The 26,976-nt window shown below is 37.5% G+C and overlaps 1 protein-coding gene across 7 annotated transcripts in view; it reads left to right on the top strand.

Annotated features, from left to right (window-relative positions):
* EYA4 (EYA transcriptional coactivator and phosphatase 4) overlaps positions 1 to 26,976 on the top strand; it is a 140,970-nt gene that overhangs the window by 7,140 nt on the left and 106,854 nt on the right. For all 7 annotated transcript variants that reach the window (XM_059842067.1, XM_059842066.1, XM_059842065.1 and 4 more), the window contains exon 2: positions 10,673 to 10,774. In XM_059842067.1, coding sequence (XP_059698050.1) covers positions 10,742 to 10,774 — 33 coding nt within the window. In that variant the 5' untranslated portion in view covers positions 10,673 to 10,741. The remainder of the gene's footprint in view (positions 1 to 10,672; positions 10,775 to 26,976) is intronic.

Raw genomic sequence — 26,976 nt, 5'->3', positions numbered from 1 at the left:
TGTTTCAGCTTGTTTTCCAATTTTCTGGCTAAATGATAGTCTGATTTCTCCAAGGGCTAGATAAGCAGTCAAATTTTTGGCATAAAGCAAATGAAATAGAAGAGTTTGCTCCCCGGTAGTTGTGAAACTGCCCAGCTTTTTGAAGAAAGTCCAGGATTGGAACAACAGCTTGCAAGATGCTGTCAAATCGGGACTAAGTCTGAAATAGTTTGATTGTAAGGTCTGTAGGAAGAGATCCAGCATTTTGCTCTTTTTACATCATTTTATAGGGGTATTGGTTCATGTAAGCATCAATAGCAGTAACCTCATCTGAAGTCCTTCTTCCATCTGTGGAAGTTTCCTGTGGTAGAGGACAGAAAAGCGTGAAGCCATGGTTTCACATTTGGTGGCAGCGCTTCTAAAGCAGCCCCTTAACCCGCCTCTGCTGGCCACTCGTTTAAGTTGGATCCACTCTTGCTGTGGTTCACAAACAGCTGTGCTGGCAGCAAGGCAAAGGTCGGAATGAGAGGCAGCACCCGAGCTGCTGAGCCTGGCAGCGGTGCTGCAGAAATAGCTGCAGAACCACAGTCTCCGTTACCTAATCTGCCACTTCTATTAACTGAAGTGCCGGGTCAGGTCTGTGGGATAGGTGGAATTTTTCAGAATGAAAACATTGTCTACAAAAATCATCCCTTGATCTTTAATCAAAAGGTTGTGTTGATGCAGGGATTTTTGACTAAAATTGAAGTAGCTGCAAATAATTGGCAGATACACGTGCAAGTTAAAACAATAGGGAAACTACTGGGGCCTTTGGAGGGGACAGCTGTGATTTTCTTGAGGAAAGTTCAGATGTGATACCAGACGACAGAACTTTTCCAGATCTTTGCACTGCTGTCCAAAAGCTGGGCTTGCAGGGAACAGGCGGAGCATAACTCCTCTAGAAGTAGGACGTCACTGCCAAGGGCTGCAGCGCTCGTGACAGGCTGCATTCTTTTATCACTATTCCTGGGGAAAGAAGTGCAATAATTTCTCAGAAGTGGCCATTACATAGCTGTCACTGTAGACAAGTGCCTAATTTATGGCAACTATTTTTTATTAGTCTCCACTGTCACAAAGTATTGACTTACAGGCTATCACGTTCCAAATGCCTTTTTTTATGTTGTTTCCATATAACACTGAAATATGCATACTGTACCACATCATGGTTTATGAACACTCAAGCAAGCCAAACCAGTGATATTATTTTTGATGTGAGTACAAGTTTGATTTCCAAAGATAAGTGTAGTGATGTAATAAAGTTCTGTAAGTCTGTCTTGAGTTGACATGACTTTTTGATTAATAAAGTTGAGGGATACAAAATCAACTTGGCACAAATGAAATGGATTAAAAAGCAAACTGAAGCATAGGTTTCACAAATAGTTACTTGTTAATGAGTCTTTAAAAAGCGTGTTATTACAAAGGGTTTTTCAGGGGGCAATCATCAAATCAAAACTAATTTATTATTTTACCAGTGGCACCAAGATTAGTAAGTTCAACAAGAAGTAATACCCTTGATTAGAACAATTGCTGACATAATGAAAGATATTTTTCTTCTTATGAACTTCCTTATACTTCTGTTGTTAGACTGTAATGCCTGAAGTACTGCTACTACAAAGACCGAGGGATGGGTAAATAATGACAAGAGCAGATTGATGAGAATGGTCTGGCTCATTGAGCAAACTGAGAGCAAGCAAACAGCATGTACTTCACTACAAGTCAGCAGTTTATAAAAAAGAAACCCAACCAAATAAACAACAAGTGGAGGCCATAGAAAATTATAGTGATGGTATTGCAGCCAAAAAAAGGAGTAATAACTTAAACTAAGTACTCAGCAGAGTGAGGGGGGTTACATTAGCTGTGTAGGTAGTATGGATGCAGCTACTAATGCAAAGCTGTACCCTTTCTTAGCTTTAGAAAGGAAGCTTTAAAAAAATGAGGTTTCAGATTTAAGACCAGAGGAGTAATTAAACATTGGAAGATGTTTCTTCCAGGGAATTAACAAATTTTAGTTGACCAAAGGAGAATGTAACATAGTTTGATCACAGCTAATAAATATGTCAACTCAGAAATGTGGTAAAGGATGCATTGTCAAAGCAGTTGTTCTAGCTAAAATCTGAGAATACCTGTTTTTTACAATTACTTCGTGTGGCACACTTACTGCTGGCTCATAGTAAAAGAGATTTGCCTGTAGGATTGCAAGCTGTTCCACGGATGTCACAGCATTTCAGTTGCCTACGGGGACTGCTGATGGGCCAGGAGCCGAAATGAGTGCAGACAGCTCATGTGAGGATCAGCAGCATAAAAATGAAGATTACACAGGACATCTGGTATGGGGTTTTGCATTTTCTTTGTGCTGGACAAAGGTGGTACATAGAAAATTTTCTACTTTCAGTCATTGTGTTCTGATGGTTTCAGTTTGACTTGACGGCTGGGGTGCAGCAGTGTTAGTTTTGGTGAGTAATAATTACTCTGTTCTGTCAGAAAGCACCCAAGCTGCATGCTGGCACCAGAAGGAGTTCTGTATTCTGGGACAGTTCTGCATTCACACTTTTTGTTTTCCACTGTTCATGGAATGAAGAAATAACAGTTTCTAAAATGCAGTATTTAGGAGTTACTGTCAACTTTAGTTAAGAAAAACATTTCATTTCTTCTCCCAAGCTGGAACCAAAGTACCCAGGTTTCTTTTCAGTGAGTTTACTTTGTATTTCTGACATTTCAAAATGTTCCACTCAAGAATTTCATGTGAGATACTTGGCAGTAACAGGAATAGCAGCTGCTGAGCAATGACTCTCACACCGCGAAAGGATGGGCATGCTGTAAACTTCCTTCTTCATCAGGATGTTTCTAGTATGCCTAGCAAGTAATTTGAACTTCTACAGTAACTCTGATTGCATCCTCATGCTGCTGAATACACTCTTCAAACTATGGCATGATTTTTAAAGCAGGTAGGATGAATAGGCAGGGTGCTGTCACAGCTTTCATGATACCGTGTGGCTGGATTCTTTGCATTAAGTTTTTCAGCCTTGTAAAACGGCTGTTTGGTTTTACCTTGTAGATATAATTTTCATGCTCTCCTAAATTCTAAAATGTTTCCATTTTAGAAAAAACCTTAATTTTTATTTTATGCTTATTTTGTGTCACAAGGTTTTTGAGGGTTTTTTTATGTGTAAAAGGCAAATTAGACGTGTTTTAGGGAGAGGGAATAAGAAATAATTAATATTTTCAAGTTGACAGTGTGTCTTTAAATATTCTAGCTAACCAAATACAGACTTTCTCTTTCTGTTTTCAATGGCTTGTTTATAAATAATTGAAGTGTTTTCTTTGGTTTGTTCACAGCTGTTTTCTACAAAAAAAAAAGAGAAGAAAATTGTCTCAGAAGTTAAGCAAAGTACCCTGTCTAGTAAAAACCAAAATCCTTCTCCCTAAAAAAATCTAGTTGTTTAAAACATTTAAATGGCCTGCTAGTAGGAAAATAAAATAAAAATTTTAATTAGAAAATTTAAAAGGGTATGCTTCTATCTGTGGCATCTTTGCATTACTTGTTTGGGTTTTATTTCTTTTCCCTGGGAACCACCTTTTTTTTCTCTTTATTTTTAGGGGAACACTGTGGGATTCTAGATTAGATTTGTTTATAAATTGGGGCCAGAAACTGTATCAGCATTTGTTTTATTCATTTTTCTCTGGAAAATTCTGTAATTGATTAATTTGGAATGAGATAGATGAAGTCTGTGTAGCTGCATACCTTGTCTAAGCAAGAGTGAAGAGGTCTCTCACAGGTGGGAAGCCCTCAAGCATCAGTGGGTTTGTAGCTCTGGTCTCAATCTTAGTAATTTCACAGTGTGTTGTATGTTGCTAGGATAAAGGAGGTATTGTTTGGGTTAAAATTCTGTATACTGAAATTCTCAAAGTCATTAATTACACAGGTATGGGATGGGAGGGGTAGGAAGAGTAGGGGAATCAGTTTTAGTCATATTTGGGTGACTGTAAAGTTGGAACCCAGAGCTGCAGAAGACAAATGCCACACCAACATGTTCTTTTACAAAACTAAAGTAAATGAGATCCAGTGCTCGCAGTTGTTTGCCAGGAAGTCTTTCTGTTTCCCCCTTTTTTATTTGTTGTTGGATGATGGTAGAATCAGCAGGCAGATCTGTCACAGACCCTTTCTGTTTCTTACCTGGTTCACATACCTAACTGATGCAGGGACATCATTGTCTGTGTTGCTCTGCTTTTTTTGCTTTGATGCCAGCTTTTGGTACCAGATGGTTTTGTGGTGCTGTGACTTGTTTTTATGTTGGAAGTACCTGATGTAGAGTGGCAATACCATCTTAATTTTTTTTTTAATAAAATGTCCACAAATGCTACACAAGCAATGCCACCCTTCAGCAAAATCAGTTCAAATTACACTCAACTTACAATTATACAAATATTCATTGAAGACCATGCAGAGTTTGCAAGACTGTATCTAACAAATGTATTGTGACTAGTGACAGTCAAAAATTTGATTTGAATTTTGAGGGGTTTTCAGTCTGTTGTGGTTTGGTGGCATGAATTGTGTCTGTTTTGATTACTGTATTTAATGTCTGGCATGAATTCCCCTTGCTCAGGAAGGAAGATGGAAATAACAAGTTATGTCACAGTTAAAAATTTATTTTTTTGCAGGAGAGGGAGAAGGTAAAAGGAAATTAGACGAGCTCAGAGCTCAGAACTCTAAATGTATGGTGGATGTTGAAGATCCCATGCCTGTTCTTACATGCATCCTAACCCAAGATCTGAAAATAAATGTTGTGTTAGCAGGAACAAACACTATTTCATCTCCAGCAGGGATTGTAGCAAGAAGACTCTTGCTAGTAATCTAGCAATGTCTGATCACACCTCGATGCTTATTAATTTCAGAAGCACACTCTCTATATACATTAGAATATATACCATATACCCAGCTTAGGCACATGCATGTTCTTATGCACATCCATGCTGGATATGCGTTGGGATGAGGACACTGAACCTATCCTAAAGGGTGCCCTGCACAGCCCCCTCCAAGTAATCCATACACTGTCACCCAAGTATTTACTGTGAAAATGAGGGCTATTTGTAGAGAAAGCAGCTGGGTGGGTCCGTTTGCTTTTCAGCTCATCCTGGAAATTCCTCCTGAATTCCTTCCCTGTTCACAACAGGGTACGTGGCTAAAATAGGGTATTCATCTCAGTTAAGTTGCATTAGCTGTCCTGTGAAATCCCAGCATAATTAAGATTATTCAAAATAAGGAGTAATCTACCTTCTCTGTTTAAGCAATGCATCTGCAAATGCAAATCGATGTAGGCAGGTGCTCAGCAGAACACAAACCCCAGGGAGGACTATTCCATTCCATCAGGGCTTGCTGGAAATGCCTGGAGCTAAAATTGGTGGTACATGATGTTATGGCTTGCTGTCCTCTCCACCGCATACCAAGGGCTCCAGGTGAGGAAGGAGCTCCATTTTTGGAAGTCACTAATATAGAAGTGGGAACTGGATGGGCTACAAAGGCTTCCAGAACACTCTAAAACTTCTCTGAGTGTAAAATTCTCATCCTCGGCAGGCTAAAAGGGGACTGAAATCAAACTGATCCAAAGACAGCCATATTTAACCTCTACACAGGAGGGCCCAAGGAAGGGGAAAAGAGTATTAGAAGAAGAGGAAGAGAAAGACTATATTCTCATTGATTCTCTGGTCTGTGGAGCAAGATTTGTTTTATAATGAAACAGGAGTTTTTCAGGAGGCTTGTTTCACTCATGTTGATATCAGATAGTAGATACCAGCTAAGGAAAGGGCCTCAGCTAAACCTAAATACACAGGCAAAATTCCTGAGCCGTTTCTGCTTCCAGAAGCAAGAATCCTTCTGGAATAAAAAAAGTAAAATTTGAGAATTAAAATAATTTAAGAATTCTGAATTTATTTCTGTTCACCTGCCTGTTTTCCTCAGGGAAGAACATGTGTCCCTGAAAAGGCCATACTGTCAGGATAGCTTCTTTTGTCTGGCAAAGTTAAAGTTCTAATAAATCAGCATTTGGTTTCCTTTTAATTTAGGAAATTAAAATGATATTTTATCTTTTCCAAGATACTTTATTTTGTCAAGTATTTTTTATCTTTTACACATTTATATTATATCTTTTTTACATGAGACTTTCTGTTATAGGCATACAACCAGAAGGATGTTTTCTTAGGTAGGAAATTACTGAATAGTAGGCAGTGCTTGTTTCTTACTGCCCATTCCCTTTCCCCTGTTCCTTCAAAGAAACAGGTTTCACGGGAAACAAATAGCATGAAATAATGTAATTTAATGAGATTGCAGTGCGTATACACCGGTTTCTTGTACTGATTCTAAAGCAATTTTCTCATTACCTGCCTTGCCTAATCTTTCACAGTGTCTTGAATGTGCTTTACTCTACTCAGATGTTTTGTAGGAGTGGTGCAAACCCAAAGTGAGACTTGACTGAGAGACTGTGAGAGTTTGGGCCCTGGAGCCCATCCTCACTTACTGGTTCACATCCTGCATTAATTCAGTGGCAGCTATCAGCACTAAGTGCTATCACAGATTTCTGAAGCGGAGCATTAGAAAATAAGAAATTGCTCTATTTGTAACTACTGCTCTCTTAACATTTTGACTCCCAACCTGTGGCTGTGACAGAAACGAGTTTTTTTTCTAAGGCTGGATGAATTGTGTAAACCACAGCAGCATCCTTACGCTAGGCTTATTACCAACATGTTTCAAAATGTGTAAAACAGTATAGTATATTTGCCTGGGAACATGAAATTTCTGAACTATATTGCCAGATTGTCACATGATACAGCCTTGGAAGAACTAGGGAGCATCATGTAATGTAATCTCAGTAGAAGCAGGTATTCTTTAGATAAAACAGAATAAAAAGAACATGAAAATGTGCCCAAGACGATTATAATGTGAAAAAAATGTGGTAGAAACTGAGGACAACACTCCCCCTGCCCCTGAATTTCATTTCAGAAGACTAGTTCCGAGTGGCTGAAGAGAAGACTTTTCTTCCCAAGTTTTTGTGTTGAAGAGAAATGGGGAAGGTTTTTTGTCTGATGGCCAAACTCTTCTTCCAGATGATGGAGATCCGCATCCCTGTCTGGCCAACTGGAGGGCCTGAAGCAGCCCCTGAGAAACTCCTGGGAAACTTCAGGTGTTTTAAAGCTGGTTTTTACCTGTGGGTCCCCAAGATTCACATTCTATCTTGAGATGTGGAAGTTGCAGCCCAGAATCATAGCAGATATCCCCTAGAAAATGAAATTGCATTACATTTTCAGTCATTTATAATGCAGTGTGCAGCAGATCCTCAAGTAGTTTATTTTCTTTAACCTATGTGTGTATCTCTGGAAGGAAACACATGTTTCTCCTCATGGTCAAGTCCTGGAAGTTGCAGTTTAAATTTGATGAAGTGTTTTATTCCCCCAGATAAAAACAAATAAATAAAAAATTAGATTTAAATGCATTTGTTGATGAGGAAAGTCAGGAATCCTCCTAATTAAGACATTTCTTAGAAAGGTAAAATTTTTATCTGGGAGCATAAAACACTTCATCAGTTTTAAAGCCACATCTGCAAGGAGTGGATGAAGAGGAGAAACAGGCATTTTTCTTCATTCTGGCTTGTCTGTGAGTTTAAGGCTTTTAACAACAGTTTTAAAAAGATTTAAACCAAGTTAGAAACACTTGCAATATAATAGGGATAAAAGTGCCCTCCCTCCCTCTGTTTTTAATCTGGTTCTCTTGATGGAATAAACTACAAGGTTGAATTGGTAACTGGATTATTGCCTCATAAAACAGCACGAGGTTACTATTATCCTTTAATTTTATATCTTTATTAGGGAGTAATGTTGGTCTTATTTAAATCACTGACTTCTCTAATGGTTTTTCTCCCCTTTTACAAATTTATAAAACTAAACCCTAAAGGATTTGGTCTAAGTGCAATTGGCATAACTGCCATTATAAAAATCTTTGTGTTAGCAGTTGGTTATAATCAGCCGCTTTAACTGGGCTCAGAACGAAGCAGAATTTAGCTGTTGATAGGTAGAATAATACTGATAAAATATTATTTCTGAATTTTATTTCCAAAAGCTCCATTTCCAGTAAGAACTTCTGAATTTTGAGGCAGTGTAAAGATGAACAGCAGTACCCTGGAAACTTATAATTTACTATGTTTGTGCAAATGATGTATTAAACACATTCTGTATTTCTACAAAGATTTAAAGAAGCTTGTCTTTGTCTTGAAATTCAGTAAAATAACTTTGAAAATTCATGGAAGTTGGTCTTTTTAAGAAGGTGACTAATACAAGTGGCTTATTTAACTAATGATGTATTCCAGTGAATACACCCACCTGAATTTTTGGACACAACACATACTGCGGGTGAATCATTGGCAGTTCTGAGTAGTAAAACTCCTACTGGATTTGTGTCATCATGGTGCATTTAAAATTTTGATTCACTGGGTTTATTTTTGGAAAATGTGGCATCCATCCAGTGTGCTTTGATTAAGCATCCATCAGTGGGGAAAGAAACATGGGTCTGTCTGTTCTGGTGTAGCTCTGTAGCTGAGTTATAGCTGAGTTTTATACAGAAAGTGAAGTATCTGCCACCTTCAGTGACTGATTTACAGAATTTGAGCATTTGCTGTTTGAATGCAAGTCAGGTATTGACTTTTCAGTCAGTATAAGTAGAAATCAGTAAAATTTGCTACAAATGTTGTATTTTGACCTTTTTTTCCTGAAAGCAATCTTACCACTGCAATAACATGAACACACTGCAAGCTTTTAATTAAATCAAATCAGATTTTATGTTTAAGTTATTAATGGAATATTTTAGTATCAGTCATAAGAATGAATCTCTGTGTTTGCAGTTGCCTCCTTTGATTTGAACTGCTGCAGGCAAAGCATGTAGAGCTGCTTTCTCTTAAAATATCCATTGTTCATGGAAGGTTCCTTTCTTAAAATTTCCTATAGTGGGTATTTTAAAGAAGCCCTTCAATTCCTCTTTTAGCTTCATTGAACAAAGACTGGAGAAGATATTTACAAATACAGGAGTGTGGGATCCACTTTGACCAAAAAATCATGGAAGTGATTACAGTTTTGGTGGGGAAAGACATCGATGTCTTGGATCCCTCTGAAATTGAGAGGAGACTAAAATCATTTTGAAAAGCATGAATTATTTTCAGCTGTATGATATAGTGAAATGCGTGCAACATGATTTTCTTGAAATTTGTCTTTTCCTTCTGTAACACCATGGCAAACATTAGTGAAATGTGAATGAAAAGAATTTTGAAACTTAAGCAAGAAAGACAGGAGGGTGTCATTTGGTGTCAGGAAAAATCCAGGTGAAACCTGAAAGCAAAGTAGACTGGGGCTGTGCATTTGTGTATGCTCTAGAAAATATCTAATGCAAAACAAAATTAATTTTTGGGAGTTACATTTTGGGGAGTAAGTGGAGGTATGGCAAGTAAGTGGCGCTTGAGGTTGAGAGAGGAGGTATTCACAGGGCAATGCAGGGCAGTGGATGAGAATATGTGGGTGCCAATGGCTTGCTCCACATAGGTTCCATGGCTCTGGTTCCTTTCAAATATTCTGCAAATGCCAATACAGCTGTCCATGTTTTACCCTTGGTTGCATTTATTAGTGCTTGCTGGTCAGAATTTAAAACAGAGATCCATAATATGTTTATATTATTGAGCACAGTCCATGGTAATTCCTTGTGGTGCCTTCTTGATAAACAAATCTAGGTAATATTGATAAGCAAATCCAGGATGTTTGGGTTCCTGAATGTATGTGTTTATATATTGGGGTTTTTTAAATGTAACGTGAGCTTTGGTTAATGATATGATTATTGCATATATGAAATATCCCTGTCACTTTTTTTTTTGTTCTAAGTGATGCAAATTTGTTTAACTCCAAAATGGATTTTTTCTGAGAATGGAGATTGTAAAATAATAGTGTGGCTTTATAGTTAGGGTTACCATGATCATTCATGGGCAGAACTCCTGGAAAATAAGATTTTCCTATTGAAGATCTCCATACTCAATGAGAATGATTCACCCTATTAGAGAAGGTATAGACATAACAGATAATTAGGATAATGTCTGTCATTTAGCACTTTGTAGGGAGCCGCTTGTTAGAAACCACTTTGTGTATTTAATTTAATCCTAAAGGAATTTAATGAACCTTAGAGAAGGGACTTCATGCTGATAATTGCATAATAACCTGTTTTTATGCCAGACACTTAATGGCTAAGAGGTTATCATTAAATGCGTATTAAGCAGTCCTGTTCTATAACTGTCTTTCTAAGATGTTCTCTCAAGGGTTACCATTTGTTGACTACTTAAACAGCTGCCTGTATTCAACATTTTAGCTTCTTTATTGGTTTGTTTTCAGAACTCTTTTTTCTCTTGAAGGAGTCAAAGAAAAGTCTGTTTCTCTTGGTGTATTTTAGATAGTTCCCAAAATAATACTGAAAGTGTTGAAGCACTTTACATGAAAATAGCCTTCATATGGGAACTTTGCTTCAGGTTTTAGTGAAACCGCAACCTCAGTTAGGGTGTTTGTTTATTGCAGATTTGTCTTGGAAGTGAGAACCATAGACTAACATGTCATTTTTTAATCTTCTCTTTTAATTTAGACTACTGAGCTGTAAATTGAAAGGAAGATAATTTCTGCTTGTGGAGGAAAAGAAAGGTGAATAACCTCAATGGAAGACTCTCAGGATCTAAGTGAACAGTCAGTAAGTACAAATGTTGCTAAATTGAATGGAATAAATTGAACTCTGTTCAACCAAGTTGTGTGAAAGGGTTTTACTTTGGATTTGAAAATTATAGTAAGATCTGGGGAAATCTTCCAAGCTCCTAGTTTTAAACCTTTTGGTTTGTACATTAAATGAGTTGTTTTAATCTTTTTTCCCTGCTGGAAGGAACAAGATCTTTGTTATGTAAGATTTCGCTGAACTACAATCATTGGAGGAATATAATTAAGCTACATTGGAAGAATAAACCTTGTTCAAATAATTGCATTAAAGTGTATCGCCATAGTGGTCTGTCAGTTTTTCCAAATCAAGGGTTACCAAAAACAGAAGCAAAATATTTCAAATGGTCGGACAGGCAGATGACATACACTAATTTTTTCAGGATTCTCTTGGATTTCAAGAGGGTTGTGAGAATTGGTAGTCTATCCCCTGTCCCATGTCAGACACAGATTCTTCTTTTCACTGATGACATTTCTGGGAAAAATGAGGCGGACATTTCTTCTCGTTTTTCCTTTCGTATTTTTTCTTGCCTTTAAGGATATCATCTTCAGATCTCCTCACCACCAGACTGCAGTTCTGAGGGGACAGCAGGCTCTGAGCAAATTCAAAACTATCTGGGCTTGCCATCCATTGAATTGGGCTTTTCAGCATCTTGATTTTCTGCTGTTTCTTACTACTTAAATAGGGACCCATTTTGCCATGATCCCTACATTTCTCAGGTTGGACTTAGTGTACTAAAGATGAACAAAGGGATTTAGGATTTCTGTTTCTGACATGCTGAAAGAGGTTATCCATGCAATAAACTAGTTTGAATGCATATATATATATTTTTTTTTTTTTTTTAGAGACTTTTATGGGTAACACAAGTGCAAGGAAGTGGGAAGAGTTGCATGTATTTCTAAAATGTAACTTCAGTAACTTTCTTTAATAAGGAGTACTTTGCTCCTGGCTGGGTAGCTCCTATCTGAGACTTTATCTTGGACTAGAGTTTTATTACCGATTTTAAATGGTGCAGGACTGGAAAGTCTTAACAGTGTCTTAAGTCCCCATGGTGGCACTACCTGGGACAGCTGCACATATTTATGTATTAAAGTGTTCCCAAGCAAAACTTTAGAGCCTGTAAAAGCTACATGGCTTCATAATTTAATAAAGTTTTATAAAGGTCATAAAAGATTAGGCAGAAGTTCATCTCTTGTGAAACACTTTTTCTGTGGAGTATTCATAATGTGGTTATTAATAGGAGGTAGATGAGCTGGTTCAGCTTACAGCAAAAACATTTCCATAGCAGTTAAAATGTTTTTGCAACACTGGATGCCTGATAAATACATATTTTAGAAGCAATTTTACTACCCCATCATAGTATAATCTCTGTAGTATTTCTTGTAATTCCTACATAGCTTTATGCTACATGTGAAAATGGTCTGCAGATTACCAGCTGAGGTGAAATCTGTGCTGTGTTGCATATGAAGGTAGTATTTGCTGTCTTTATGCTAATGTCACAGAAAGTCATGATTCCAGACAAGTTTATTCTTCTCACTCTTCACTAACAGTGTCAGAACTTGAAGGTAATGGGCAGGAGAGCCATTTCATCACTCCCTGTATCCAGGTGGGCACTGAGACTAAAATCTCACCTAGAGCTCGGGCACTGTCCTGGGAATTGTGTGAGGCCTGTCTGCCTAGAGCAGGCACTAAGCCTTCATTTCCCAACTTCAAAAGCCATTTCACTGTTACATCATGGTTAAACTCCTGTCTTAGCCAATTTTCAAAAAAGAAAATAGCATCTCTGGCTTAGTTCCTTAAAAGCCACAGGGCATGTCTGTGGGCTAAAGATCCCAGGAAGCAGGAGGCTTTGGTGGTTTAAACTCTAAGGTATCAGATGTATCTGCTTGAGGTGCAGCTGTGCTGTTTTGTACTGGTTCATGCATTTTGTACTGGTTAGCTCTGGGCAGTTTCTGCCCATCAAGCAGGATTTCTAATTCTTGATGTGTTCAGGGAGCATAAGTACTTCATTCCAGCCTCAAAATTTCTTTTCGGAGTTAAATGCATAATATTTAGATCATGAAAATTCATGGAGCATAAGGATCTAGCCTCTGTTGCATGTGTATTAGATTGTGTGAATAAGCATGAGTGCGAGACCTGTGCTCAAACTTGTGCTGGTGCCTTGGCTTCGAATAGTCTAGTCCTTGGTTACTTCAAAGACTGCCTTTCTCTGCAGCTGGCATGGGTTAGAAGGTGTTTGCTTTTGCATGGTGTGTTTGATGGACAGTTGAGTTTTCTAAAGAGAAAGATTCCTTTATTGGATTAATTTCCCGGGGAATTCTGTTAAAGAATCTTTCATCCTTGGGAAAAGAAGCCAGGCACTTGGTATAGTGAACAAGAATAATTTTCAGGTTTTTATTTAAAGAAAGGAAATTATTCTAACTTTTGAGAGTAGATCATCCTAATGAAGCATGATATACTGTAATGTAGCTTTTATTCTGACAGTCTTTTCTGTAAGTTTCAGATCACTATTATTTTTTTATCTCAAAAAAATATGCCCATAAGAAATTATTGGTTCTGTGATTCCTATCCTGAAATTATGTCAGTTAGGTGAAACTTATATCATCATACCTAAGAGTAATTTCACAGCATCCCTGTTTATTTCTCATCCCACATGAGAAATAAATTATTTCCCTTTCGTCTCAGTGCAATGACTGCATGACCACACACTGCTTCACGAATCTGTGTTCCTCCATTCTCAGAGTCTCTGAAGAGTTGGGTTTGACTGAATTGAGCAGCTGACCTTTTCTGAGATGTCAGCTTGATTAGATGTAAAATATATATATATATACACATTATGTCAGTAATTTATTTGTTTTTCCTATTTTTAACCAGAAGTCAGTCTACTTGCCTAATTGTTGTGCTGTAGAGCCTCTGTATTGGGAAACCTCTTGTGCCCCCTTTACTCTGCCTTCTCCTTGTTGGCAGAGGTGGGGGAATCAAGTCTTAATCAAGATCATTCAGTGAGAAAAAGAGTCAGAATCAGAATAGAATTTATTATATTTTGGCTTTCCTCTCTCTACTCACAACTGAGTAGGTGAATAGCTCTATTTTGAAGACCAGCAGGAAAATGATGCAATTTACTAGCTGGTGCAGAGGCGAGCTGGGATCCATCAGGTGCAGCGGAGATCCAGTGGATCCTTGCAGCTGGCATGGAGCAGTCTGGGATGAGGCCTATCATGCCACTGTGCTTTCTAGGGTGGATGTGTGTCCAAGAAAGCTCACAACTCTCTTTTTCTTTCCAATTCAGACACAGAATATATTTGTACATCCATGCATGGGATTTTTTTTTTTTAATTTATGGGATGGCTCAATTAATAGTATTCTGAGTCAAAAAGAGGAAAATAGTAAGATGTGTATTGCACAGATAGAAGAAAATAACCAAGTGGTCCTTTTCATTTTCTGGTGTGAGGTTTGTCTCCAGGTGCAGGCTACTGCTTAGCAAGTGAAAGAATACTTAAAAGCACATTAATTGGTCTTACATGGACAGATGGAGCTATGTTATAAGTTCTATTTGTTTTGAAATGGAAGAGAAGGAAATTTTACAGATCTTGTATTTATGAAGAGTATATCAATATGGAGACAAAAGTTTTTCCAGACTTGTTTTGGAGATGAAAAATAAAACTATAATTTTTTAGCACCTAAATAGTTCTCTGCCGTGCTTCGGTATAGCAGACACACTTAGGGTTTTGAGAACTACAGGTTTATGCTCTTTATTTTGTCTCTTTTAGTCATCATTTTCTGTTCAGTCTGTATTAGTAGAAGAACAATTTGGCTGCTAACTTGCTAGTTTAGGGTTTCAAAGGGCCTTATTAGAAACTGGTGTAATTTCATCCCCTGGCCCTTTTATATAACAGACTGCATGTTTAGATTACTTCATTTAAACCTAGAATTAAACAATAGAGTGCAGTGCTGTAGGACAGGACACTAGCAGATGTGAAGCTAAACTTGAATGAACAGGTTTTTATTTTTGTGACATTTGGACAATCATCTCCCTTGTGCCCTGGGTAAGTGATTTGCTTTTTATCAGATTGTACAGACTGTTATATCTGTTACTTGCATTTATGGCCCACTTGCAGATGGACAATCCTTGGCAACCTTTTTTGGACAGTGTTGTTTCCCCATTTTTGTTTTGTTTTAATGTGTGAAGCTGTCTGATGTGATCCCTTTGCAGATCAGTTTTCAGCTGTAGCTACTTCTCTGTTGCACGAGCCCTGTACCTGCAGCATTTAATCTTCCCCACATCTGGGGTGAGCAGCCTGCTAGCACTTTGGCTGGAGCTCATTGCAAAGAAATAAAAATTAGTTTTAACTCTTTATCTGAATTTTAAAATGCTTTGTTTCACTGTTCTGCATTGCAACACAGCATGTGTGGTTCTTATCTCTGTTATATCAGTATTAGCAGGACTTGGAATATTACAGGCAATTTACCTTCTCAGGTTAGCAATGTTGCTTGAAAGAGATGTGGGACTTATCTGGTCTAGCTTCTAGTCGTGAAATGCTGGCAGTATGCACAAATGCTTCAGTTATGAAAGCAAGGAACGTTTAAGATAGGTAAGTGAAGAAATTATGGATGTAGTAAGAAAAAAATAGTTTTCTTAATGAGTGATTATTTGCTTTTAATTAAAAGCAGTCATTGAAGAAAAATGCCATAACTTCAACTCAGCTGTAATAGAAAGTGGTAGAAAATCAGGCTGCCTCTTTGAAGGTTTATTTCAGAGTATTTTTGAGAATTGCTTAGGTATTTTACTGCCTCCTTTCTACAGACACAGTAACTGGCACAGAGAGGTGTTTGTCATAGAGGATCCAAAATTGTCACCCATTTTGAATTACAGTAGATAAAAAATAAAATGTAGCACTATAATTTCTCTTCTCTCATCTAATAGGAATTTGAGGTAGAAACATCAATGTTCTCTCTCAGCTGTAAGACCTTTACATATGACATAACTTCTATGACACACACTTTTTTTTTGCTCAATTCTTTTGTGCTCTACCACTTCAGCATTCTGTCATTTCTGTACCCTAATCCACACTGTTAAATTTGAAGGCACTTTTTTCGAACTACATAGTAGTTTTATATATATTTTATTTTTGTCATTTGCCAAATGGGACAGACCAAATGAGACAGCACTCAGAAGCAATTAATGCATTTTGACATGCAGAATAAACTGAGTAGACTTGTGTGTCATGTGAAGTGCATATCATTGGAGAAATAGTTTGGCATGAAAGATACAAATGTTCACTGTTGACATGCATGTAATAGAAATGTGCATTTTTTCTGAGTTGATTAAAATTCTAATTTGAAAGCACGTTTCTCTAAAAGCTAAGTAAGCAATCTCTTAAAAATGTATCCAAGAGGATTCTACAGAATAATATCCACGGCTTGTAAATTTGCAGGATGGGATGAGAAGAGGGGTTGGCAAACAGAAGTGCTCCTGTCATTGTCACTGTCATGTTTCCTCTGATTCAGCTCTCTTCCTGTCTCCTGGAAGATGTTACTGTGTCAGTATCAGAGGTTTAAATGGAAAGACACTGTATGGGCTTCATTTAATAACAAGGAAAACCAATAAAAGAAAATGTTCTGCTGTCACACACTGTCCTTGGACTGCTGACAAGGACTGACACATAGCTACTATATAGTTTGTTATGGCTGGTATTTCTGGCTCCAGAGAGGCCCCAGACTAGAATTTTAGGGATAGAACTACTTGGGAAAATTGCCACTGCCATCAGCTACATGAACTTTCCTCAAGGTAGATACCATCTTCTTCTCCAGGCATCTCCAGGGTTGCTGGAGCATGAAATTCTCTGTTGCTGGTGATGTTACAGCCCTGATGTGATATGGATAACAGAGGTGACTTCTATTGTATTGTGACAGATAACACCACTAGAAAAAATAACAACAAAAATTTGCAGATGGAAAAAAGTTGTCAAGGCCTGAAAACAGGGCCAGCTTAGACCTTCTTTGAATCTTCCACAAGGACCTAGTCACCTGAAAAAAGGTTTGTATTTATGCATGCGTACATGCATGATTTGGAACATGTGAGTCAGTCTATAAAAAGTATTATCTCTCTCTATAAATGGTGCTTCTTTAGAATAAATCAGAATCTGATAGACACATTCTAAGCTCGGCAGATAAATTTTGCTTGTAGGATATGATAGTTGTTCAAGCATTTAAAATACCACATTTATAAATGCTGGACATCTAATTGATTTTAATACTGAATTTTAATTTATAATTACTCACAGAATTTCCAAAAGTGTCCACATCTGACCTATCTGTGAATGCAAAATGGAAATACAAGTTTCTTTAGCACAGAGATTGTACATCATCAGCTTAGGCTTCTGATTTTGACAGTGTCCAGGTGAAGTTAACATGTTCAGAAATACTTTCTTCTTCAGTAAAAAGGGGTCAGGGTTTCGTAATGAAAGCAAAATATTCAACAACATGACAGTAAATTAATCTTCTCTAGCTTTTTCATTTTGCAAGGCTAAATGCCCGGTGCCTTCATGCCTATTAAATAACTAAGTCTACATTTTCACATGAAAAGCATGGTTTACACTGAACATACATTAGGTTCCACTCATTTGATTATTATAAAAAGTCCAGATGCAGCAGCATGCTGAAGAATGTGTGGGACTTAGGGGATGTGATTAAGCCCACTTAAATCAATGGGATTTTTCATGTGCTTTAAGTTAGGCGAGTGCTTAAATACTTTTCTGGAAAAGACTTGGAAATACAAAATGAAGGCAATAATTTCAGAAAAATTTTACTAGCAAATACATCTGGGTGATTTGTGGCTGTGGCTAATATTTATTCAGCATCATGTAACAGTCATGGTTTCTTTCTTCTCCTTATAGTAGTTTTTATCTGAGCTCTACCTACATATCCAAGTGGTTGACTTGCAAATTAACTTGTATTAAAAAAGAGAAGACTGACAGGGAGAAATATTAAATAATTTTTAAATAATAAAATTATGCTTGGCAAAGAATCTAATTTCCTATTTTATAAAGCATGTTTTAAACACATTGGGCACATGCAGACCCATTACACCACACTCACATCCTTGCCCTCTCTTATATTTGGTTAAATCTTTAGCAATGTGAAGAGGACATTAAAACCAATGAAATATTTTGGCTACACTGAATGGAAATAGTTTTGCCATATTATAACTTAAGGCAGAATTTTTTCCATTGGAATAACAATTTGGAACTCATGTTGTTTGTTCATTTATTTATTTATTAGTTAAATAATTTATTTTAAGAATTGTTCATGCTCCTCCATGCTCTTAAAAGCAATACCTAATGCTCTATGAGAATATTGTCGTGGCAGCCTCCTTTGCCTTGTGTCAGCACTTGGACTAAAGCAGTGATTGTGCTTTAGTCAAAGAGGTCACCAACCCAAATATGAAGCAGCTTGCATCTGAGAGACCCAGAGATTTGTGTTCTAGTGCCAGTTCTACAAAGGCAAGCTCTAGGGGAGAAACTAAGAAACTAGGTGTGCTTAAGTGGACACTGAACAAACCTCTTCTTAAATGTGGCAGCAAATCTAGTTCATAGTATCTCTCCCTTTCTTTTTAGTGTGTGATAACAGCAGAGGAATGGATGTTAGCTGACCATGTTTTTTTATTATTTTTCGTTGTTGTTTTGGTACTGAAAACAGTGACTAATGGGATTTCTGTCATGAAAAAGAGCATCTTTTATAGTTCAGGTCTTTATTGTTCCTGGTTTTGTGAAACCTTACTTGGCTTTAAATTTCTAGTCTTTGGTCTTGGGCCACATGAATTTTTTCTTTATGTGATTCAGTCAAAGTATACAAGAGAAGGAGCTAAAGCAAGCATCACTTATTTCTGAAAAAGCATTTCTTTATTTCTGAAATGAAAAAGAATGTTTATCCTATTATAGTTAGCAATGCTGTTAAAAAATTGTACAGGTTTTCAAGTTTCAGTTTGTCACGCAGTCACCTTCCCTGTGGAACTTCTCATGGCTTGCAGTGAAATGTGCTGGGCTGCCACCTGAACTTTTGGGGATTTACAAAATAACAGCCCACAGCCTGGGAGCCTGGTGTTGCTAGACAAGGCAGTGTAGATACTAAATCCCATCCAATAAAAACTCTATGCATGTAGTCCAAAGTCCAGTCATCTGTGCTTTACCTGTTTTTCAGGGATCCTTTTTACTGACTCTGTGCAAATAGGATTTGTGCATTTACCTGCCCAGATAGGATCAAGTGTGAGAAAGAACTTCTCACTAAATGGTGATCCTCACAGTGGCTCTCGAGCAGTTAGGAAAACCTCTTCTTATTCTTTTTTCCATTCATTCAAAGATTCTTACTTTGTAAAAATTCTTCCAGCAGCCTGTGCCTTGAATACAGCATGTTGCTTTCCCAGCAGTTCAGGCCTTTGCTTGAGTGGGATGGGCTGTCATTTCCTCTCCTCCTTTTTGGTTTGTTTTCTTCCAGTTGTGAGATAAACTTGATAGTATGACAATTTTTGAAACAGTGAAATTAAAATAATTCTGTAATGAAATGTGTGGGGTATTTCTATCATTCAGTGGGTTTTACCATCAGAGGGAGCAATGTGTTCTGTAGTTAATGGTTAGTTTTATTGGTATCCTCTGTTTTGCTTCAATCACTATTAACTGCATTTATGTAAACAGCCTGACCCTGACAGCCCCTGATGCATTAGGGGCACCTGAGCTTCCCTTGCTTTCCCTGGTTGCCATGGACCATTCCAGGAGGCTTTTAATTTCATGCACTGGATTCACTCAGCCTTCACTGCCTTGGACACAGGAGCCTCTGTTCTCAGGGAAGTCCAGCACACAGGAAGAGTGAATGCTGTGCACAGTCAGTCAGATGCTGCATACAGGGGTACAAGTGTTCAGGACCTTGAATCCAGCCACAGTTTCCCTTCACGTACATTTAATCAGTTTCTGATACAAACCCTGAGCTACTGGTTTTCAGCTTCCATTATCTATCTATTATCTAGTTTTCAAGAGATTAGCTACTCAGGCTAAGCTCAAGTCATTAGCACATTCCCAAGTTCAGTTCATGCTAAACAATCTTAAGAGCTGTGTTTGTTAACATCTTTCTGTATGTACTTTTTCTTCCATGTAGCAATAGCGGTTGTGGTGGTGCTGGAGGTTTGGTGGGCTCTGGACATGCAGATATCCTGCTGTTTATCCTGTGGTCTAACTGCTTGTCTGCCATGTTCTCAAATTCATTGCCTGGGTTAAACAGCTTTGATAGAGTTTTAATGGGTTTTTACTGCATCAGTGTAAAACTGATTATTAACTTGTAGCCTCTGTAGTGTAGCACCTGAATCTAGAAGTTTCACAAATAAAACCAATTTTATCCCCTTATCCCATAGCTTTGAAGGTGCAAGAGTGAGTTTGTAATTTCAAATTGAATATTTATTAATAACTGTAGTAAATGATGATTTAAACCATACTCCTTGTGGCATCACAAGTGAAAATCATAGGCTTTCAAGAAGCTGATTCCATATCTCATTTAATGCATAACTTGCTTTTCAGTCAAGGAACCCAGAGTTAAATTAATTGAAGAAAAATTATACATTTTCCTTGCAAGATAAAAGAATTAATCTGAAGATAACTGCAAGTTGAAAGTAGAAGTAGAGGAAATAGTCCTTGTACGATCAAGGGCAGTTATGTGATGCACCGTTGCCTGATTGTTCATAAACCCTTCAGTTCTTTCTTCTTAGTGCTAAGGTTCAACAGTATTCAATTTTGATAAAAGCAAACACATGATTGATCTGAACTTCCCAGGCTGAAATAATACCTAATTTTAGATTTAGCAGGGTAGAATTAGCTAGCATTTTGAGAACTTTATACTGAACTATATACTGAAAATCTCTCTGTGCAATAAACTGTATTTTAAAACATCTATGGAAGCAGATGTATTGCAATAATGTTACACTTCATCTGTTTTTCTGATGCTGCTGGATGTCTTCTGTTTTGCTCATTAACCATATAAAGAGTTTTGTTGAAAGTCTTGGTGTTCAGCTGTGATAAATAAAACTGAATCATTGCATAACAAGACATCCTACCAAATATAATAGATTTGAAGAAGTGACTTGTTTCCAGTTGATAGTCTATAGATCTGCTTTGTATTTTTGTCTAAATACCTGTGTATTGATAAAAGAAGACTTAGAATTGCTTAAAATGTAGGCATTTGGAAAATTTTGTAGTAATGCAGCTGTAGTTAACCAGTTACATCTACAAAAATTGAATGCAAATCTAGTACCTGATTCCAACATAGTTATGCAGCTGTAAAATTTACCAATTGTTGAAAGCCCATCAGTAGGGTAACAAGCAGAACTGCCATCCAAAAAGCTTATGTCAGCACTTAAAAAGAGTAGGAGGAAAAAAGTATGTTTAAATTGTGCTAATTACTGCTTTCATGTTCTGTGGTGTATGGGAAATTGTGCATTTTTTCAGACAAGGAAATCTTGATGTGGTCAACATGCTGAAATATATAGTAATAAACGCCAGACTATAATGGTCAGGAAGCTTGTAGTACATGCTCCTTAATGGATGAACGAATTTCTCATGCCTACCGTGCAGGTCAAAAAGACCTCTCTAAAATTTTGTGTCTACATTGAGTTCCATTTGTAATTGGTCTTGCAATAATATTAGTCATTACTGCAGATATGACCTGATCGTGGATCAGCAAATCAAGCTGCAAAATTCCGCATGCTTACCTGTAAGAGTATGGAGCTGAGAAATAAATGTAATTATCCCAGGGGCAGTGCTATATTCCTTGCTGTCTGGTTTCACCTAACATGATGTGCACTGAAGAGGAAGGACGCCAGATGGTTGGGAAAGAGCTGCAGCCCAGCTCCTTTAAAATCACCAGTTACAGAAATCCATCTGGCATATGCCAAGAGCTGGAGCTGACCAACTATCTGACCTGGGATTTCCAGCAGACTCAAGAGATGTTCTTGAGGTATTGAGTGAATATGTGATGCAGTGCCTAACCAGGAACACTGGAGCACTTCAAAACATCTGAAATTTTCAGCTGAGTGCTTCACGGTCCTCAGAAATTATACTTGCTCATAACATGGTTTCAGAAAATGATAAGAAAAAATATCAACATCTGCAATACTCACCTCAGTTCTGTTCGAAAATTTACATTTTCATAGGGGAAATAATCAATAGAGAGTATACATAGGAATGCATGGGTTATGGGTGATTTTCCTGCAAATTTTCAGTGCTGAAAGAAAGCAAAAGATGGAAAATAGCTTCCATGGGGAGAAAGATAACCAACTGTGTAAATGATGAGTGTCAGGATACTTTGACCAAGTATATGTAGCAATGCTGCCTGCTGGGGTGAATAATACAGACAGGGCTCCTTGGCTATTGGTTTCACTAAGCCACTGTGTTTACTCTTAATTTTTTATACTTTTCAGTGCTTCTGCTGTAGCAAAATGTCAAAGTGCCATGACTGAGTAATACTTGAAAAATGAAACGTATGCCACCTAGGAGAGGCCCTTGGAACATTGTCTGATCTTTGGAGCTAACTTTGTCTGTTCCTAGTATTCCCTTATCCTTTACTACTAGCTGCTGGGAGAGAATGGGAGAATAAGTCCCTGCTATTCTGCTGCTGCTCAGTGGTAGCTTTTGAGCTTAATCTTAACAAAAAAATGTATCTTAGACAATCAGACCATTATAAAAGTCTTGAAGTTCATTAGAGGCACAAATATGTTAGTATATGTAGAGAAAATCTCCAGCTGCTTAATCTTTATTTTAGGTTGGGTTTTTTGGATTTTTTTTCATACCTTTCCTTATGTCTTTCTTGGGGGAGCATAAACAGTTGCCCTTGTAATTCGGGGTCAGAAAATAGTCTTCAACAGATGCCACTGTGTAAAGCAGGGAAGGAAGGTTTGTGTGTACATTTGTGTAAAGAAGGGTGTTTTATGTGGTGATAAAGACCTCTGCAGTAATCTTTTCTCCTTTTACGAATACTGCTACAGAGATAAGGCCTTTGTACTTTTCTACATAGAGAGATTACTGTCATGTGAAGACCCAAAAAGTTCCTGCCATTTTCTTCCACTTTTTGGTCTACAGTAAGCTTTGTCCACCTGGGGGAAAGGACTGCACTGTCTTTTCATTTATAAATGTTAGTTTTCTCACCTGGTAAGTTTGCATGTATGATTTTTCTGCTTTTCCAGAAGAAAATGCCTCCATTCAAATTAGAGAAGCCCAATGAGTGATTTACCTAATTCCAGACTAACGTATGCTTGTGAGTTTGAATACATGAACTCCACTGGAACTTGGCTTTATTCCCAGGGCTTCCCATTTAACATCATATGGTACATACTGTGAAGGTATAATTCCCTGTAAGTCAGAGACTTAATGATGTCAGATTAAAGGGGAAAAGGGACAAAAGATCCATCTTAGAAATTAAGAGAGGCTGTAGCTGCCTTCCACATGGAAAGCAAATGATGGAATAAATCATTCTTCCATTCCTGGAACAGACTGGACTACTCTGCATTAATAAAAAGTGAATACAAAAAATGCAGTAATGATATAGATGGTGTAGATGTCATGTGGGCTTGCAACCATCCTTCAACTTTTTTCTGCTTTTTGTACTTCCCTTAGTTGCCTGAAGAAAGCTACTAATACACACTATTCTAATGACAGTATTTGCTAGAACATGGGAGATTACTGCTGTGCTTTCTCTGCTCAGTACCCACACAAGAGATGTAGAGCAAAGAAGATGAGACTTTTTGGTGCGGAGAAGTAGAAATCATTGTGGCTCAATTAGCATTAAAGGGTCCTGGTTTGGGTGGTATTATGAGAAAGCAGAGAAAATATGTGTTTGTTCCATCCAACCATCTTTCTGTCCCTCTGTACCATATAAAGAAACACACTTTTCACACTTGCTTTCAGTGTAAATATTTTGATGTATAATATTTAGTGGAGATGGTTTGAAGATATTTTTTTATTACTTGGTTTTAACATCTGTTGCATCTCTGACAAAGAAGACACTGTTTAAATACTGAAGTATGTTAATATTTTAAATATTGAATTTTGATAAGCCAGTAAACATCTGCTAACTCACTAGAAAATTCTTGACCATCAAAATAACAGTAAAGAAAGAAACAGAATACATGGTAACCAGTGGAACTAGCAAGTATGTGCGCTTTATGTGCTGGTGTTTTGTAGTTCATACTGGAAATATTTGTCATTTGAGCAAATTCAACCTAAGGATGAGAGAAAATGCGGCAAATTTTTTGAAATGTAATCGAACATTTTTGCATTGCAATAGCATGTGTGCCCAGAATGTATCTGTAAATTCTTGCTGTGTCTGTATTTTGGCTAGTAAGAGAAATTGGTGCAAAGAATGAATTGAAGAGAATCATGAGGAACAATGAAATTGTACAACCCAGAGTATTTGTAATTAGGATGGCTGTAGGATGTGATGGGCTTTGAGGACCACAGAAGGAAACAACCTCAAACAGAGAAGCTGTTAGACTACAGCCTTCATATTCAGAGAAGAGGAACTTCTTCATCCTTATTTGCCATGCTACAAGCAAACAGTAAAGAAGCTGCTGCATGATTACATGGGTCTGTGGCTGGATATGTGATCCTTTAGAGATCCTTCAGTGATTGTTGCCTGATGATAAGTAAAGCCTTTGGAAACTTAAGTCAGACTTTGGTAGCAATGCATTAAGTGGTGCACAGACTTTGCAGCCCTCTGCTGTTTCTGTCCTACCTACTTTTCACATTGCTGTGATTTGAAGAGAACCTTGCTTCTGTCTCTGAAGTACATCTGCAGCCCTGGTATTCTGCTCAGGTTATGCACACCTTTCCATTTCACAGGGCTGGGTTGGCCTTCAGGATCTCAGTTCATGAAGGCTGCCCATTCCAAAACCTGTTCTGTTGGTTTAGTTGCACGATGTTATGATTTGGTAAGTGTAACTAAAAAATAATATCTCATTACCATGGCTTTCAATCTTTCAAGATTGATTTGAATAAGTATGCTTAATAGCACTGCAATTGAATTGTACAAAGACCTCTGCATTTTATTAGATGGACTGATTGCAAAAACATGTTAGTAATGTTGTGAGAGTTTATGTAGCTTCTGGTTTGTGAAATACAAAGTTTAGAGTATCCAATGCTTAATAAAATTTCTGCTATTTTTTAGTGTTAATGAAAATTGCCAAGGAATGAAACTGCAGCATATATTAAGATTGTATTTCCCTTGCATTGAAGGAGATTACAGATCTAGCCTTTATCTCTTTGATCAAAGCTCTTGTGGGCAGCAGCATATTTTTGAACTTTGTGGCTCTTAGTGTAAAGTTTTGAATGGATCTGCTGTTACATACTTTTATTCAGCTTTAAATAATTTTTTAGTAATAGAAAGTCAGTGAAAAGGTTATCCCTTTTTAGGAAAAGAAATATTTGAAACTAAATGAGGGGTCTGGTATTCCCATACATAGGCATAATTACCATTCTAAGACTTGGGTTTCCCCAGTGTGGACCACAGGGTTTTCCTGCTGGTTTATAATCACATGCAGATATGACATATCTAAACTTGGCATTTTTCAGACCTTGCCAGTGGCTCTTAATCCATCTGGCCCCTTGTGTGTCCTCGGTCAGCTTAATACTTTGCCTGGAGCAACTGCTGAGCAACTTCACTTGCTGGGGGCCACCTTGTTTTGCAGCTTTGGATTTCTCAGAGAGCAGGCTTGAAAGGAAGGGAAAGTGCAAAGTTTTTGCTCTGTACTGCTGCTAATGAAAAAGGAAATCTGGACTTGTCTCCTTCCTTGCCTCCCTGTTTTGTGCTGGCTCTGAGTGTGCATCAGTAGATTCACACCATGTGACAAACAGCTCTTTGGCCACCAGCCATTTATCCCCATTTTTATCAATATGCCCAAAGATGTCCATCTGGTGGAAAATTAAATAATGTGAACAAAAGGGGCTCTGCATCTTTTCCAGCACTTTTCTGCAGTGGATTAGGCATGTGAAGATACCAAATGGGTCCCAAGATCTGATTGTACTCAGGTCTCCTTTTGTCCATGCTGCGTTTCACAGAGGAGTATGCTCAGCTGTTCAGCTTTAAGCAGCGCATCATATCTTAAAAAATATAAAGGTACATTAATGAAAGCTTATGCTCTGGAGCTAAGTTCCCAGTTATTTTTTCTCATGCATTTTATGTCTGTTATACCTATTTCCTATGGTACTATGGATCTGATTCAGAAAAGCATATAAGCATGTGCTTAATTAAGTGCTTTCCTGAATAGGTATGCTTTTCTGAATTGGAGCCCATGAGTAACTGGCATGTGGGCTGTAATCTCCCACCTGGGACATTCTGGGGGTGGATATTAGAAGACAAACCAGGTTTTTTCTGCTTTTCCTGCTTTCTGGAAATCTCCTCCTCCTCTAGATGATTTCAAATTTTGATAAAGTGCATTCATCTGTGAGCTGAATCAGGCTTTGTATTCATGGTATTCATCATTTAAATCCCTTTGTTTTGAATACATGCAGGTTGTAATCGATAGAAAGTATATTTGCATTTCATGTTAGAAAGCTAGATGCCATGGGTACTCTTAAAAGAAATTAAAGAAAGCTTTCTTCTCAATTTGGAAGTCACTTTCATAGCCTTAGTTTTGGTATTTAGTACAGCTTAGGGTTTTTTTACAACAAAATTAATTTAGTTATTTCGAAGATCATGTGATCGACTGCCCAAAGTGTGTTCTTTGGCACAGGTCCAGATTCTTGTTCTCTTTTGGAAGTGTTACAGCTGCAATAAATTTGATTTCACCCTTGATAATTTCTATAATGTGTAGTAATAATGTATTGCTGATTTAGTGTTGTTGCCTTTCTACTCAGGAAAAAAAAGGTCACAAATCACGAAATTGCAAATGTTCTTATATTTACCACACTTAAGTAGTTGTGTATACATGAAATTCAAATATGCTTCTAGATTTGTTTGGTGTCCAGTTTTGGGAGGTTGTTCAAATAACATAAACTCTGCAGTTTGCGTGTTACTTGTCACTTCTGAGAATTCTGGTAGGTTCCACTGTTTCCTTTGAGGTCTCTGTTGAGTATTTAATGGAAAAAATGCAAAATAATCAAGGAGATTTGCCTCTATATTCACAAAACACATAATATTCTTTTTACTTGGCA

The sequence above is a fragment of the Haemorhous mexicanus genome, chromosome 3 (genome assembly GCF_027477595.1).
Source record: "Haemorhous mexicanus isolate bHaeMex1 chromosome 3, bHaeMex1.pri, whole genome shotgun sequence".
NCBI classification, from domain to species: Eukaryota; Metazoa; Chordata; class Aves; order Passeriformes; family Fringillidae; genus Haemorhous; species Haemorhous mexicanus.
This window is presented reverse-complemented; position numbering and strand designations above follow the sequence as displayed.